The sequence below is a fragment of the Elgaria multicarinata genome, chromosome 2 (genome assembly GCF_023053635.1).
Source record: "Elgaria multicarinata webbii isolate HBS135686 ecotype San Diego chromosome 2, rElgMul1.1.pri, whole genome shotgun sequence".
Lineage (NCBI taxonomy): Eukaryota > Metazoa > Chordata > Lepidosauria > Squamata > Anguidae > Elgaria > Elgaria multicarinata.
This window is the reverse complement of record NC_086172.1, coordinates 49,124,037-49,137,547: the sequence shown is the minus strand read 5'-3', so window position 1 is coordinate 49,137,547 and position 13,511 is coordinate 49,124,037. Positions and strand designations below refer to the sequence as shown.

The following is a 13,511-nucleotide window of genomic DNA, read 5'->3' as shown; positions in this document are numbered from 1 at the left end:
GTGTGGATAAAGATGCACCCCTAGTGGTAATATGCTGCTAAAGCGGTATGGCTTGGGAAATGCTGCTGCAATTACATTTTCAGGTTTTCTTCTGTAATATGGGAAACATTTTGTTATTTTCAAATAGAAGCTAACAAATATTTTGGTAATCCAAGATCCAGTTACCTTGACTGACTGTTTATATTCATGTCTTTAAGAAAACGCAAAAAACCCAAAACCTGTTTGATTACTTTGATTCATATCATATGTATATTTAAAATGATGCCGTTTTAGCATGCCTAAAACAAATCAACAACCCCCGTTTCCCCCCCATACCATTGATGAACCATTGTGGATTCTTGGGTTTCACACCTGTAATAGAAAGAACATACAATTTGAAGAATATTCTGCAGATGTTATGCCAGCCATGCAATAGGCTTTAACACAAATCATTTAACTATATTCCTTCCTTTGACGTATATTTTGCTAGACATTTTTTTTCAAATTTTCATTAAAATAGAAAATTCTAAATGAATAAATGAAATATATAGAGAATAATTTCAACACTGCCTCATAAGATTAACATTCTCATTGCTAAACACATGTTCTGCTGAAATTATCAGGAAAGAAGCATCCTGCCTTAGGACAAGATTACTCTGAAGTTGCCATTCACCTTACATGCATCTGAACTCGATCAAAATAGCAACCTGGTTCGCATGATCACCGCAGCCCACTGTGGCTTATTTAATGATCCACAATACTGGTGGGCGCCAGCTTGCCTATTCAAGCCCCATTTGCAGCTTGTGTGTGTTCCGAACTCGGGCAGTAATTGCTATTTGAGGGTTAGACAACCCTAAAAAACCCATGGTCTGTTGTAGGGTTATTTGAGGATTGTTTAACCCTCAAACAGCCCCTGCCACCCGGGTTCATAGGACACCACAAACCATAGCAATCCCCCTGCTAGGGCTGAATATTCGAAATGACTGCCTGCCACAAAGCACCATGACTTAAATCTGCCATGATGGGCTGCAGTGATTGTGCAAATAGCACAGTAGCTAATGTAGCCTAGCATTGACCTAGTATGCATGATCAAAGCAAATGACCATAGATTATTTAAGCACTGTGGCTTGTTTAAATTGGTGGCACATGCCAGGCATAATAAGACTAACTAACCACCCAGAGCTGCTTGTTGTGTCATCCAAACTCAGGCAGCAGGGGTTGTTTGAGGCTTAAACAACCCTCAAATAACCCATGGCCTGTTGTTGGGTTATCTGAAGTTTTTTTTTCTGCCCTGAAACATCATGCTGCCTGGGTTTGGATGGCAGGACAAGCTGTGCCCAAGTGGATAATTAGGCTAATGGCACCCTGCACATGCCAGCACATTTAAACAAGCCACCGTGGCTTGATTGTGTGAACCGGCCCATTATCTACCCTGACCAGCAGCTCTTCAGGGTCTCAGGCAGATGGTCTTTCCCAGGAGATGCTGGGGATTCAACCTGGGACTTTCTGCAAGTAAGGGATACATTAAGCTACCACCTCTGTTCTTTATAAAATTGTTACGACTGTTCCAGAAACTATATGTACAAAGAAATAAGTGCCATGCTGGATCAGACCAAGGGTTCATCTAGTCCAGCACTCTGTTCACACAGTGGCCAACCAGCCATCAGCCAGGGCTGAACAAGCAGGACATGGTGCAACAGCACCCTCCTGCCCATGTTCCCCAGCAACTGGTGCACATAGGCTTCTTGACTCAAATACTGGGGATAGCACACAGGGCTAGTAGCCATTGATAGCCTTCACCTCCAGGAATTTATCTAACCCCCTTTTGAAGCCATCCAGATTGGTGGCCATCACTACATCTTGTGGCAGTGAGTTCCATAATTTAACTATGTGCTGTGTGAAGAAGTACTTCCTTTTATTTGGCCTGGATCTCCCACCAATCAGTTTCATGGGATGATCCTGGGTTCTAGAATTTTGAGAGAGGGAGAAAAATGTCTCCCTATCCACATTCTCCACACCATGCATAATTTTGTACACCTCCATCATGTCTTCCCTTTGCCTCCTCTTTTCCAAGCTAAACAATCCCAGTTGATGTAACCTTCCCTCATAGGGGAGATGCTCCAGCCCCTTAATCATTTTAGTTGCCCTCCTCTGCACTTTTTCCAGCTCTATAATAGAGTGACCATATGAAAAGGAGGACAGGGCTACTGTATCTTTAACAGTTGTATTGAAAAGGGAATTTCAGCAGGTGTCATTTGTATATATGGGGAATCTGAGGAAATTTCCTCTTCATCACAGCAGTTAAAGCTGCAGGTGCTCTGCGCTCTTTTAAATCTGGTCACTCTAGTAGAGCTCCTGCACCTTTAACTGTACAAAAGAAGGCAGTCCTCCTACAGCTTTAACTGTTGTGATGAAGAGGGAATTTTACATGCACCAGGTGCTGCATGCATACAAATGACACCTGCTGAAATTCCCTTTTCTATGCAACTGTTAAAGATACAGGAGCCCTGTCCTCCTTTTCATATAGTCACCCTACTCTATAATATTATTTTTTAGGTGTGGTGACTTAATGAAAAAAATGAACACACTTTTTTACCTTTTGGTATTTTGCATATCCATTCACGCTCTGAACTGCAACGTAGTGGCAAGACTGTTCCATTCATTTTATATGCAGCGCAGCTCCTCACATTATCTTCAATATAAGCATTCTCCAAAAAGGCAGATGCAACCTGCCACAGAAAAGTACAGAGACAAAAGAAAAAAGAAAAGACTTTTGAAATAGCACATGCTCCTCTTCCTGGAGCTTGATTGTTGATGGCCATTCTAAAGAGCACTTCTCATACTGAAGATACTCAGATACAGACACTGGGATACAAAATATACCTGTACTCTGATGGGTATGTCTGTGTAAATAGTTTCGGCTATTGGGTGATATAAAAATGAAATAAATAAATAAATCCCTATTTTTCCTTTTAAAAAGCACAAAAGCAGCATGTGGGAAAAGATTAGTCTCCTAATTCTGTGTATATTTAAGTACTATATAAAAACAACTACAAACTGGATTGTTTGTAATTCACTGCTACTATATGGACTTAGATATAAAGAAAATACAGTGCTAATAATAACCCACCATCCTTGGAGTTCTTACTCTACAGCAGTCCTAGAAAAAATGCTTGTCATGTTAGTAGTAATCAGTGCAAGAATTCTAAAATAGGTGGCTTGATAATTGCAGACACTGTTCAGGTTTTGTTTTTGTATGCCGGTGATGAGTTATTACTTACTTTAATTACTTCCCCCCCCATCAGCCTCATTCTGACTTGGACATTTTTATTTTCCTTTGAGTGCTATTATTTAAAATCTCATTGCTTAACACATGTGATGTACCCAGGCACGGGTGTGTCAACATTCAAAATGTGTTAAAAGATACAGACTGAAACTTAATTTGGATTGGCAGGAGGTTTATTGTCAGCAGGAACATCCAGGGGTGGATTTGCCTTAGGAGAAAATACTTCCACTCATGCATCAGGGCACCCAATTTTTGTCATTTCCTCCTACCTACCTCAGTGCCATAGGCTATTCTGTTCCAGACGGTCCCACTACCTTCACGAGTAGTTTTTTGGGGCAGATTGGAGAGATCAGCAAAAATTGAGTGTCCTGCCTTGCACGCGCAGAACAGCTTTCTGCTAAAACAAAGCCGCCATCGGATACAACTAATTTTGTTTTATATTTGGCTACACTTGTTGTAAGGGAAAGAAAAAAAATATTTACGGAAGTGCCATCAGACCATTGCCAGGATCCTCCAGATAATGGGTTCCTTTTGTTAAGTCCAATCCAGAATTGTCTTTCTTCATCACTGTGATTAAAAAACAGACAAACCCCAGTACAGAGATAAAAAGATTACCCACCATTGTAATCTTCGCATACATCAGAATGGTTTGTGTACTTGGAGCTGTGATGAAATAACAGCTGATATGTTTGATTCACTCCTGAGCTTTTCTGAAAGGGTAACCAAATTTCTGATCTTTTGAAAATATGGCAATACTTAAAAATAAGAGCAAATTATAGGTTACTCGCAAATGTGAGTAATAAAGCCACCATTGGTTCTAAGGAAAAGTAGCCTCAACAGGTTGCAGTTGGAAGAGTTGTACAAAAGAACAGTTATGCTTAACACTTCCCTTTCAGGTATTGTTTATACAGAAAATCTCATCCCAGACTGCATTCCTCCCACGAAGTTCCAGGTGTGTATTTACAAAAGCAAGCATGAATAGCTCAGAAGAGTTGCATTTTTTGAGGATTATTTTACAATAAAATAATGGGGGAAGGAGCAGGAGACATGCAAGAGGAACACGTCATTGTCAAAATGACCTGCAAAGATCCGTGAGTGGCCAGTTGAGAGCGTATGATAAAACACTCGTCTGAAGAAGCTCATAATTGTTTCAAAGTCCAAGATTCCAAAGATTTATGGATTTCAAAATAACTAGAGTCTTGATCACTTAAAAGCCCAAGGCTTTTAAACCCACTTATTAGAGTAAGGCCCCTTAGTGGAATGAAGTAAATATGCTTAGTGCTTAGTACTTCTAAATAAACATGCATAGGATTATACAGTAAGATTTATTGTGGCATAAGCTTGTAAACAGTGAGGCCAAAGACTATGAATGCAAAAGTCACTGTGATATTTATATGGACATGATGTTGCTTCTCCTGATTTACGCACTATATCATTACAACAGCAATATCCTATCCTTCTTAAATTAAATTCCATGTTCAAAAGAAAGAAAAAACAATTCTGTACTTTCTGCCTTTTCTGATTGGAATCAGAAAGAAAGCGCTGCAAACAGACAGATTTTTTTCTCTTCTGAAAAAACGCCTCTGTTATTATATTTAGACTTACATATCAAACATTGTATTCAAAAGTTTGTTCAAGAAATCCTCCTCAAAGGCATTTGTAAAACTGGCAAGATGTGCTCCAAAATCCTGACACAAAGCTTCTGCTTCATCCCAAGACCTTTTCATTAGTATTTTTTCACTGTGAAATACCTGTGTAATAAAATAAGCAGCAAAAAAGAGAGAAGAAATTTAAATTAAACATTGTTAAAGCATTATCTGAGCTAGGGGGAAAATACACAATACATGCTAAAAAAATGCAAGTTCCATCCTGAAAAATGTATTTTGCTGTTGTTTTTGTACCCGTAACACTCCATAGCTTCTGCATCTGTGCCCCTTCCTAGAGATAGAAGACTTAAAGATGGTAGTGCACGCGCTGGTAACTTCAAGGCTCGACTTCTGCAATGCGCTCTAGATAGGGCTACCTTTGTGCCTAGTCTGGAAACTTCAACTAGTTCAAGATATGGCAGCCAAGCTGGCCAACGGTACACCTAGGCATGACCATATCACACCAGTTTTAAAATCTCTTCACTGGCTGCCAATTAGTTTCCGAGCAAACTATAAACTATTGGTTATTACCTTTAAAGCCCTACATGGTTTGGGTCCAGGCTACCTGCGGGATTGTCTTCTCCCATACAATCCGCCCCGCACACTCAGGTTCTCTGGGAAAAATCTACTTCAGCTAGCAAAAACCAGATTAACAACTGTTACCCAGAGGACCTTCTCTTCTGCTGCTCCCAGACTGTGGAATGGCCTGCTGGAGGAGACTCGTCAACTTAACAGTCTACTAGCATTCAAGAAAGCTATAAAGACTGATCTCTTCTGGTAGGCCTATCCAGTGGAATTTTAAGATGTTTTTAGAATGTTTTTAGGATGTTTTTAACAATGTATATTATGTTTTAATTCATGTTTATGTATTTTTTCGTTTATTGTTGTTCCCCGCCTTGATCAGAATGGAGAAATAAATTTATTATTAAATTTTTATTATTATTCACAGCAGAAAATAGATATATGTGTAGAGAGCCTGTGCAGTGTAGTGGTTAGAGCACTGGACTGGGACTCGGAAGAGCCAGGTTCTAGTCTCCCCCTTGGCCATGGAGCTCATTGGGTGACTTTGGGACAGTCACTGACTCTCAGCCTAACCTACCTCACAGGGTTGTAGAAAGGATAAAATGGAGAGGTAGAGGATCATGGAGGTCACCTTGGACTCCTTGAAGGAAAGGAGGATATAAACAAACAAAAAATAAAATAAAATCTCACATCAAGGCTCATTGCCTGAGCCTAGCCCCAACTATTACACATTGCTAAAGGCTTTACTAGGCTTGCTGTAAGTTGTATTCATTTACTCTGTCTGCACTAGTTTGATTTAAAAGCCTAGATGTTGTTTGTTCTTCTAATTAAAGATATATGGGGGAGTAATTGACAATATTCTGTCATAGTTCAAAACATAAATCTCAGCATCTGCAGTGTGTGAAATGGCAGGCTGTGTGCTACATGGTGCCTTAGTTATTTATGTGCATCTATTTACAAGCCCGTGCAACAAGATACATCCACCACCACCACACTCAGAAATCCTAGAGGCACTGGGAAGCCAGCTAAATCTGGAAGAATAGCAACTCAAGCAATCCACACTAATAAAATGTTAATATGGCATCCCCAAAAGTCAAAATAGGGGGGGGGGAAATAGGAATATTGATTTAATAAGAAAATCAGAGCTATCCCTGATAAAGAAGATCAGTTGAAACGGATGCCACTCTTGGGCTTATACCACTTATTGTGCCATGTTTCGGTATAATAGCAACGGATTGCTAGGTTCCATTGTAGTTGAGTTCTCAATGAAAGCTTTGCTCTCTTTTCACCTTGTAGCAGTTGAGCAAATTGTGGTCCGATTCCCATCCAAACATGCAAGAACTAAAAGGCAGTTCAAAATGTGGTTCTTCATTAGATTCATTTTCTCCATGGAATTTAGCTTCTTGCTTACACAGTGACATAGCCTTGAAGCTTGTGCAGTTTTTCACCTCCCAAACGCCAATGGGCTTCTCCTGTCGCATAACAACACAACCTCCAGGATGTCCTACAATAGAGGAGGGGAAAGGCATTTAATAGGAAGCACAGTTATTCTTACCCCAGTTGTGGAATTGCTAAGTTGCTGGATGCTAGGCTTTTCCCCTCTAGAGGACAGAAACAGAAGGAAGCAGTCTTCAGATGGCATGTACACTGATGGTGCTATATAAATAAATAAATAAATAAATAAATAAATAAATATGTCTGCCTTGTGGTTTTCCTTACCAGTTGTGATGTTTGCACAATAGTGCTACTTTTAAAATGCATTTTAAAATGTTGTATTCCATTTTGGTAACCCCAATTCTGACTGATACTTAAGGCTGCTTCTTTTCCATCTGACACACAGTTTTAAGAAAAAAGAAATGTCCTTTACCAAAACAGAAATATGTATAAAAATTAAACAGGTTTTTTTTTAATAATAAGTTTAAAAACTGAAATGCTGCTACAGAAAATGGTTTATAATGACATATTCTGGAACTATCAGCATTGATGTCTATTAAATAAAGCCAAAAAATTGTGAAAGAAAAGTATAGCTAATCCAAAATGTTATAGTTGCTACTTCATGATTTCCAAAAGAGTATCCAAATGGTTTTTTAGATGAATTGTATTCCTATGGGAGAAATATCGTTACTTTTTTCATTTGGCTGGAAAAGTCTTTTTCTTAGCTCAGTTGAAATCCAAGGGTTTGCCTGAATTACAATTATATTCTAAGGGTGCAATCTTGAGCACACTTATCTGGGAGTAAGTCCCACTAAATACAGTGGGACTTTCGTTTGAGTAAACACATAAAGGATAGTACTGAGTTCAAACTAACCTAGCAGTAGTTCACCTGTAGTAACTACATCTAAAAAAGAACTACCTTATTTCTTCTATTCTAAGACACACTTTTTTCCCCATATAAACATCTCTAAAAATGGGGTGCGTCTTAGAATCACGGGTGCAATTATTATTCTTAGAATCAAAGCTTTTTTTTCTGTTGGTGGTATTGAAATTAGTGTGCGTCTAATCGATGGCCTCTTACAATTGAAGAAATACGGTAATATAGACACAACTAGACATTTATATGATTTAAGTTGTTATTATGCTACAAAAATATGTAGACTTGGAAAGCAAAGTAACTCTTTTTCTTGGCCATGATCAAACTGGCATCCCCTTGTATCCTCCAGTGCCTTTCCCTCTGCTATTTTCCCTGCTATAGACACAATCACAGTTTCCACCGGATTCCAATATAATACTACTGTCACATAACTTATTCAAACCACTCCTGTATTAAGAAGTTGTAATATATGTAGTAGCCCTATTTATCTAGGGAAAGGATATCAAACACCAAATAACTGTAACTTTGAAATCTGTTAATAATTATTTTGTATTCAACCAGTAGAGGTCACTGTTGAAGGACAAGAGAAACCGTTTTCCTTCTAAACCTAGCATGCGTATCCTTGAAATGTACAAGAATTGAATAAGTAAATGAATCTATGATGCAACCTTAAAAAGATCATGCATCATTTAATAGAGACTGAATACAAAGACGGCCACGTTGCTGCCTTAAGTAGATAAACGGCAACCTTGCAGAAAAGTGCAAGAGTTTACCAGTACAAAAGACAGTTTTGAAGCTTGCCACCTGTGCAAGTAACCTACAAGGCAATTATAATAATGAGACTAGCAACTGCTTTGTCCAGAGAGATTTGCTATTCAGCAGGTGTATGAGTTGTTAACTGTGGAATTAGGTGATTGGAGCTGTGATCTTAAACACACTCACTATGAATGCAATGGGATTTGCTTCTTTGAATAAAGATACATAGGATCGAACTGTAAGTCTGGGGTGTGGTGAAATATGGATATATCTTCTCCAGAACTATATCTTGATATCTGGATATATCTACTCCAGCTATTGTAGTTACCAACTCACCAAAAATGGAATGAAGTGAGGGTGGGAAGAGGGGCTGTTCTTTACTGAAGTTGGCTTTTGTTGTGTTGCCTAATTGCATTTGTTGGGAGAAGGCTGTTCTTTCTCCCACCCAATGCTTTCTTACCTTACAGTATAAGACTGTCAAACACTTAATTTGTTTTATTTATTATTTATATTAGGAAAGGTTAGATTCTTTAGGTGTTTCAATTTGTAAATTTTAATGTATTAGTCCTGCTCAAATTAAGTCAGCCTGGTAAAACATGGATAAATAGAAAGTACAGAGAAGTGCAAGTTTTCCTCAAAAATCAAATATCAACAAGAGCCACTAAGAGGATACAACTTACTGGGCTGATATTTTCCCCAATTTGTATAGGTCTTAAGATGCATATTTCCACCTTCAGTTAACCAAGTGTATTCTCCTGTATTGTTCAGATCTTGTAATGCTATCCAAAAATAAGGGGTATCAATTTTCACAGTGTGGTGAATCATACTGTTGAGAAAACTTTGTTCAAACCTTCAAAAGGATCAAAAAACATACCAAGTCATTAGATTCCTTATATCACAGTTTAAGAGGCATTTTAGAAACTGTTCAGACAACACGCTAATCCACGGTGGTTAAGCATTTTGAGCTAAACATTATGGCTTGGTGTGTCATATGAACCAAGACCTAGTGTGTCGTGCGAACCATTCTTAACCATTGTGGCTACATAACCAGTTTAAAAATGCTCTCTAACCATTTGCTGCAAAACGGTTAGTGGCCTAACCATGGCTTAGTGTGTTGTCTGAACAGGCCCATACTTACCTTTTGAGCAATTCAAAAAACAAACACATGAAAAATTCAGCCTGTTGAAATTGAATAAAATCCACAGGCACACCAATGAAGCATGCAACAGTCTGATGCTAGCCTGGATTGAATATCACAGTCGTGCAAATGGCAGTCTGTGCTGCTTAAGCTAAAGCAGGCTTCTAGGTACACCAAGCAAGTTTCCTAGAGGAAATCACCCATTTCATCAATTACTACAGTAAAAATTGTATGCCAGTTGTCACAGGCTTTTTTTAATTTCTCATGGAATGTAACCTCAAACCTGCTGTTTACATGGCACATTCTGGCTCAGTTCATACAACACTTTTCTCTACTCAGTGGGAAAACTTCATTCAATAGTGGGGTTTGTAGGAGGCACTCACCACACAACATGTTCCAACTGCACCGTTGTGTGGGTGTGGCCTCCTGTGGAGTGGAGTAAAAGTTAACGCAGCATTTGATTGACAGTTTCTCCACCCGCTCTCATCCCCCAGTTCTCCCAATGGTATCCCATCAGCCATTGCTGGGAAAAAAACACAATCCCAGTGGCTCTTCTAGAGTGGCACTCTCACCTTTCGCCACTCTTGCCAGGGAACTCTATGGCCACTGGGAAGCTCTACTCAGCTCAACAGGAAACTCCATGGAGCCCTCCAGACAACATGGAACACAACGGTTGAGTAGGAACTTGCCTCTGCACAGCGTGGAGATTCAGGCTGGAGTGTGGAGGCTCCACTGTGGGGTTGACTTTTCTCTCCAGACAATACTTTTCTCAATGGTGGTGTTACACCACCATTGAGTAAAGTGTTGTGTGAACTGAGCCACTGTGGCTTGTCCAGGCACTGCCTCTCTCATCCTAATTAGCAAATAATATTAATATTATTAATAATAATACATTTCTTACCCGCCTCTCCCTCTGGATCAAGGTGGGGAACAACATTAGATACAAATACCACAAAATACATAAAACTGATTAAAAACATATAAAACTGATACAATATTAAAATAACAGTCAAACATCTTAAAATTAATCTGGGTAGGCCTGCCTGAAGAGATAAGACTTTATAGCCTTCTATAAAGGCTATCAAGGCTACAAGGGCATCTCTCATACTCAAACCAAGGAACATGAGCCATTGCTTTTGAGCAATAAGGCTCTAAATGACTTGGATGTTACACCCTAAAAGACGACCTCTTTGCCTATGCCTAGGTATAATCTCTGACATAACAATCCAATGATGCACAGACATCAGCTACAAATGTGGAGGACCACCACATCCAAAGCTCTACCAGGCTGAGGCCAGCAGGACAGGAGAAAAAGAGTAGCATCATTTGTTTTTGTCACTTTTGGTCCCATTTTTTTTCTTTTTTGAACTATTGTGCATGCCAGGGCTGGTCGTGTTGGGGTGTGTATGTGTTTGGGGACTGGGAAGGCTTTGGATCCTGCAAACTCAATCTTCCACCAATTTATGTTAAATAATTGCATGTAGAGCAAATGTGGATGTTTGTCAAGACTGTTAGCAAGCACTTAATCTCTTCTTGTAATTTAAAGTTCTGTAAATAAACAATGAAGGAATTAAAATTAAAATGAATTCTAACCAGATTCTACTCAACTAATAACAAACTCAGTATTTGACTTCAGTTAATCTGAGCCATTGATCTAATAAGACAACTGGTTGTTCCATCTTGTCTTTCAGTACCACAGGAGAGTTAAAATATTTTTGTTTTGTTTTTTAATGAAAAAAACAAACAACATTTACATTGTCTGATAATTAGCTACCTGCTCTTTACCGTTACAAGTGAGGGACAATAATAACCACCGGATGAGTGTTCAAAGCTTCGAGGGGTCATGTCGACATTGTAACAATATCCACCGTGCCTTTCCCATCCCTTTAAAAAATATAATAGTAGTGATTGTCATGTATAGCATATTATGTACTGGTACAATTCTATACGTAATACTTGGATGTCACCCAAATAGGTGCCAGAGAGGATGCTGGGGAAGGGAACATAGCTCAGTTGTAGAGCACATACTTTGCACAGCAGTATCACCAACACATCAAACTGTGCATGGTTGGGTCATCAAGAGAGCTGAAAGAGATTTTCCTTCCACCTGCCCAGCTTTCCCAATACTGCCACAGTCCAGAGAAGAAGGAGCAGCAGCTTGCATGTCCTCACCTGGGCCTGGGTGAGCAGAGCCCTGCCTGCCTGGCACATTTGGAACACCAGGCCCTTGAGACCTCTTAAGGGCTGGATAGGGTATTTTCCCCAAGCATTTATTTATTTATTTATTTATTTATTACATTTTTATACTGCCCAATAGCTGAAGCTCTCTGGGCAGTTCACAAAAATTAAAACCATAAGAAAACAACCAACAGGTTAAGAGCACAAATACAAAATACGGTATAAAAAGCACATCCAGGATAAAACCACGCAGCAAAATTGATATAAGATTAAAATACAGAGTTAAAACAGTAAAATTTAAATTTAAGTTAAAATTAAGTGTTAAAATACTGAGAGAATAAAAAGGTCTTCAGCTGGCGACGAAAGGAGTACAGTGTAGGCACCAGGTGGACTTCTCTGGGGAGCTCATTCCACAACCGGGGTGCCACAGCGGAGAAAGCCCTCCTCCTAGTAGCCACCTGCCTCACTTTCTTTGGCAGGGGGTCACGGAGAAGGGCCCCTGAAGATGATCTTGAGGTCCGGGCAGGTACATATGGGAGGAGGCGTTCCTTCAAATAACCTGGCCCCAAACCGTTTAGGGCTTTAAGTGTCAATACCAGCACTTTGAATCAGGCCCGGACCTGGACTGGCAGCCAATGAATTTGTAAAAGGACGGGCTGCCTTGTTTTGTACCAGCTGAAGCTTCCGGACTGTTTTCAAAGGCAGCCCCATGTGTAACGCATCGCAGTAATCCAAACGAGAGGTTATCAGAGCATGGATAACTGTAGCTAGGCTATCTCTGTCCAGATAAGGGTTGGTATATCAACCTAAGCTGATAAAAGGTGCTCTTTGCCACTGAGTTCACCTGTGCCTCAAGTGACAGTTCTGGATCCAAGAGCACCCCCAAACTACGGACCTGATCCTTTAGGGAGAGTGCAACCCCGTCCAGGACAGGGCAAACATCACCTCGCCGGACAGATGAACCACCCGCTAACAGTACTTCTGTCTTGTCTGGATTGAGTCTCTGTTAGCCCTCATCCAGTCCATTACCGTGCCCAGGCACTGGTTCAGAACAGTCACTGCCTCACCTGGGTTTGATGAAAAGGAAAGGTAGAGCTGGGCATCATCCACATATTGATGACACCTCAGTCCACATCTCCGGATAACCTCCCCCAGCGGCTTCATGTATATGTTAAACAGCATAGGGGATAAGATAGAGCCCTGTGGAACCCCATGGCTTAGGAGCCACGGCACAGAGTAATAATCCCCCAGCACCACCTTCTGGAATCGGCCAATCAAATAGGAGTGGAATCACTGCAATGCAGTACCTCCAACTCCCAGCTCAGACAACCTATCCAGAAGGATACCATGGTCGATGGTATCGAAGGCCGCTGAGAGGTCCAGGAGAACCAACAGGGTCGCACTCCCCCTGTCTCTCTCCCGGCAGAGGTCATCCCACAGGGCGACCAAGGCAGTTTCTGTTCCAAAACCAGGCCTGAAACCCGATTGAAATGGATCTAGATAATCCGTTTCATTCAAGAGTGCCTGGAGTTGTCCTGCAAGCATGACTTAGGCCCCAGAGGGAACGCTTATATTCACTTTCTGCACATCCATTTAACCACTGATAATGCAACTATAATTCATACATATGTAGAGAACACAGTCCAGTTAGAGTGACACATGTTTAGGTCCCAGTAATTCCAACAGGAGAGTTAA

The 13,511-nt window shown here is 40.2% G+C and overlaps 1 protein-coding gene across 1 annotated transcript in view; it reads right to left on the bottom strand.

The window, feature by feature from the left end:
- The window catches only part of PLA2R1 (phospholipase A2 receptor 1), a 73,082-nt gene that overhangs the window by 33,518 nt on the left and 26,053 nt on the right, over positions 1-13,511 (bottom strand). Inside the window, exons 10-16 of the mRNA XM_063116489.1 lie at positions 11,413-11,522; positions 9,181-9,350; positions 6,723-6,937; positions 4,871-5,016; positions 3,748-3,832; positions 2,576-2,708; positions 316-351 (exon numbers count right to left, since the gene is read on the bottom strand). Of these exons, the coding sequence (XP_062972559.1) occupies positions 316-351; positions 2,576-2,708; positions 3,748-3,832; positions 4,871-5,016; positions 6,723-6,937; positions 9,181-9,350; positions 11,413-11,522 (895 nt within the window). The remainder of the gene's footprint in view (positions 1-315; positions 352-2,575; positions 2,709-3,747; positions 3,833-4,870; positions 5,017-6,722; positions 6,938-9,180; positions 9,351-11,412; positions 11,523-13,511) is intronic.